This window comes from Sprattus sprattus, assembly GCF_963457725.1.
Source record: "Sprattus sprattus genome assembly, chromosome: 11".
Taxonomy (NCBI): domain Eukaryota; kingdom Metazoa; phylum Chordata; class Actinopteri; order Clupeiformes; family Clupeidae; genus Sprattus; species Sprattus sprattus.
Window position 1 is genome coordinate 13,732,522 of NC_137909.1, and position 2,500 is coordinate 13,735,021.

General features: G+C 45.5%; 1 protein-coding gene across 1 annotated transcript in view; it reads right to left on the reverse strand.

The window, feature by feature from the left end:
- The window catches only part of dnm1a (dynamin 1a), a gene marked incomplete at both ends in the record, with an annotated part of 64,088 nt that overhangs the window by 42,379 nt on the left and 19,209 nt on the right, over nucleotides 1–2,500 (reverse strand). Inside the window, 2 exons of the mRNA XM_080846979.1 lie at nucleotides 27–169; nucleotides 553–713. Of these exons, the coding sequence (XP_080703105.1) occupies nucleotides 27–169; nucleotides 553–713 (304 nt within the window). The remainder of the gene's footprint in view (nucleotides 1–26; nucleotides 170–552; nucleotides 714–2,500) is intronic.

Sequence of the window (2,500 nt, forward strand, 5' to 3'; positions counted from 1 at the left end):
TGTGTGTGTGTGTGTTTGTGACTCACTGTAACAGGGCTTTGGTCTTGCGTGAGGGGTCGTCTGGGCGGTAGTGCTTGTACTCCTCCACCTCCTTCTCAATGGACAGCAGCTGGCCCTGCAGCTTGGTGCGCAGAGCTGGCAGAGTGTCTCTGATGTGATTGGTCAGTTGCTGATGACATCAGATCCACAGAAAGAGGAAGTACTCATATCAACCAATGAAATCTCACCATGTCCCCCACACTGACATTAGGGGTTAGATAACATCAATGCGTATTCAGCACAGAGGTGCTAAACATTGTTGACGTAACTTATTTGACGTTATATGTAGCAAGTGCATCACTTCAATCTTTAAACACAATTACAGTATCTTTTCGTATTTTGAGTTCTGATACCAGTGTGCATTATAAATATATTTTCAATAATGTACTGTTCAAGGGTGTTGTTAGGCTTGACACGTAGGAGAATAAATATATTTCTTATTTGGAGTTCTGAGACTAGAGTGCATTCTAACTAGATTTCCTGTAAGCGGTTGGCTTGTTTGGGTCCCCTCACCTGGTTAAGGACTTTCTGCAGGTAGGCGGTCCCCATGCGTTCAGCCATGTGTCTGTAGCTGGCGTGCGTCAGGAAGAACTTTCTCTCAGCTGCCATGGAAGCGTGGATGTCCTTCTTCCCATCGATGTCGGCCTGACTGCGGTTCACCACGCCAATGTAACCTGCACAGATCACAGTCTATTAGATCACCTAGGACAGGTCACAGTAAGTTCCAGTTCCAACAGATTTCAATCACAGGAGTCTGAAACAATCAGAGCAACCCAATAGATCTGTCCAAACCAGATCACAATCAGATCAGCCCTAACAGACTTTTATTACAGGTACTGAAACATTTTTTAATAAAAAAACACAACTTGGGTGTTTGATCATGAAATACTGAAAGAGGTTCAAGAGGAAGAGAGAGGTGAGGCGAGACGCGAAAAGAAGGAAAGAGGAAAATGTGGACAGAGGAGGACGGTGTACAGAATAAACTTGCTCATATTTCCTCCTATAGTTAAACTCTCTCATGCATTTCAGTCCAGCAGTGAAGCCCTTTCAGCCTGAGAGGCGGTACACTCATAAACTAGGCCTGTGGTTTCATATGCCAAGTCTTTACATGGAGGGAGTGACAGATCAGGCAGAGAGAGAGAGAGGGGGGGGGGGGGGGGTGGCTGCAGCATAGCACTCCGCACGGACTGGGTTGAGATGGAAAAACTGCAAATCAGCAAATAGCATTCATGGGTTCTCCATAAATATGTTTTATTGCGATCAAAAGTAACCTTTTCTCCAGATGTGGCTGAAATAAAGACATTGTTTTTTACTTCCTCACTGTTTCCAATCTCTCTCTCTCTCTCTCTCTCTCTCTCTCTCTCTCTCTCTCTCTCTCTCTCTCTCTCTCTCTCTCTCTCACACACACACAGGCACACACACACACACTCCCTCTCTCTCAGTTTCTGTCCTTCTCTCTCTATATTTCTTTCCCCCCTCTTCCATTAACTTCCTTCCTCTCTCTTTCACCTTCTTTCTATCTTGTTCTCTGTCTCTCTTCTCTCTCCCCCTTTGGCTCTCCCTGTTTCATTGCGATAGTCCCTGCTGCATTAAGCTGTAACACTCTATCACCACTAGAGGGACACACCGAGCTTGTTTACACTCTGCTCCGCCAGCTTGGGATAAAATCTCCTCAGGGCTCTCTGGCCAAAGCAGCAAAGATAGACATAATTATTCAATGCATTTATGGACAACAAAAACCGAAGACCTTCAGCCGGTCTACTGTTGAAGAGCACTTAGCTCTCAGTAGGTCTAGATCTGCTGTCTAAATGTACCGACTGAGGCTGTGCATTACTGTCTATCAACGCTAAAGCTCTGTGACTGATGATGACCCCTACTGATGTTGAAATAGGACTCTGGATTGACATTGAACAATTCTGCTAGTCATCATGCCAGTCAGTGTGTTTCACAGTGGCGTTGTGTTGTGTTGTGTTGTGAGTTGTGTTGCCCATTGGAGAGAAAACACCAGGTGAAACAGGGTACTGTTCCTTTAAGATTCACAATATAGGATGTCTCTGGTCTCTGTAACAACTACAGCTGATCTATCTGATCATCTCACCACTGTCATGAGTGGAAACTCTGAAAGGGATGATCGCCAAAGAATCCTAAGAGTGCCCCCTCGACAGAACTGCACGTACTGTATGTTCTGTTTAGCCCCACTCCTAATTAAAGTCCTCTGTGTTTGGCTGATCAAGAATGCCACAGACAAATGCAGTCAGATATACAGATATAAACAGATGGTAAATGTGCGGAGACTGGAGAAAAAGGACTGGGATCCCTTGCTCAGCAGCAGTTGCCCTCTCCACTGAGGACCACGCCACCTCTGTTGGCCACAAGATGGTGCAAAGGAGCCCCAGACAAAGTGTCTCTTCAACTTATTGACGTTGCATTTGGGCCTTTAAGTTTGTCTGCTTCTGCTTCC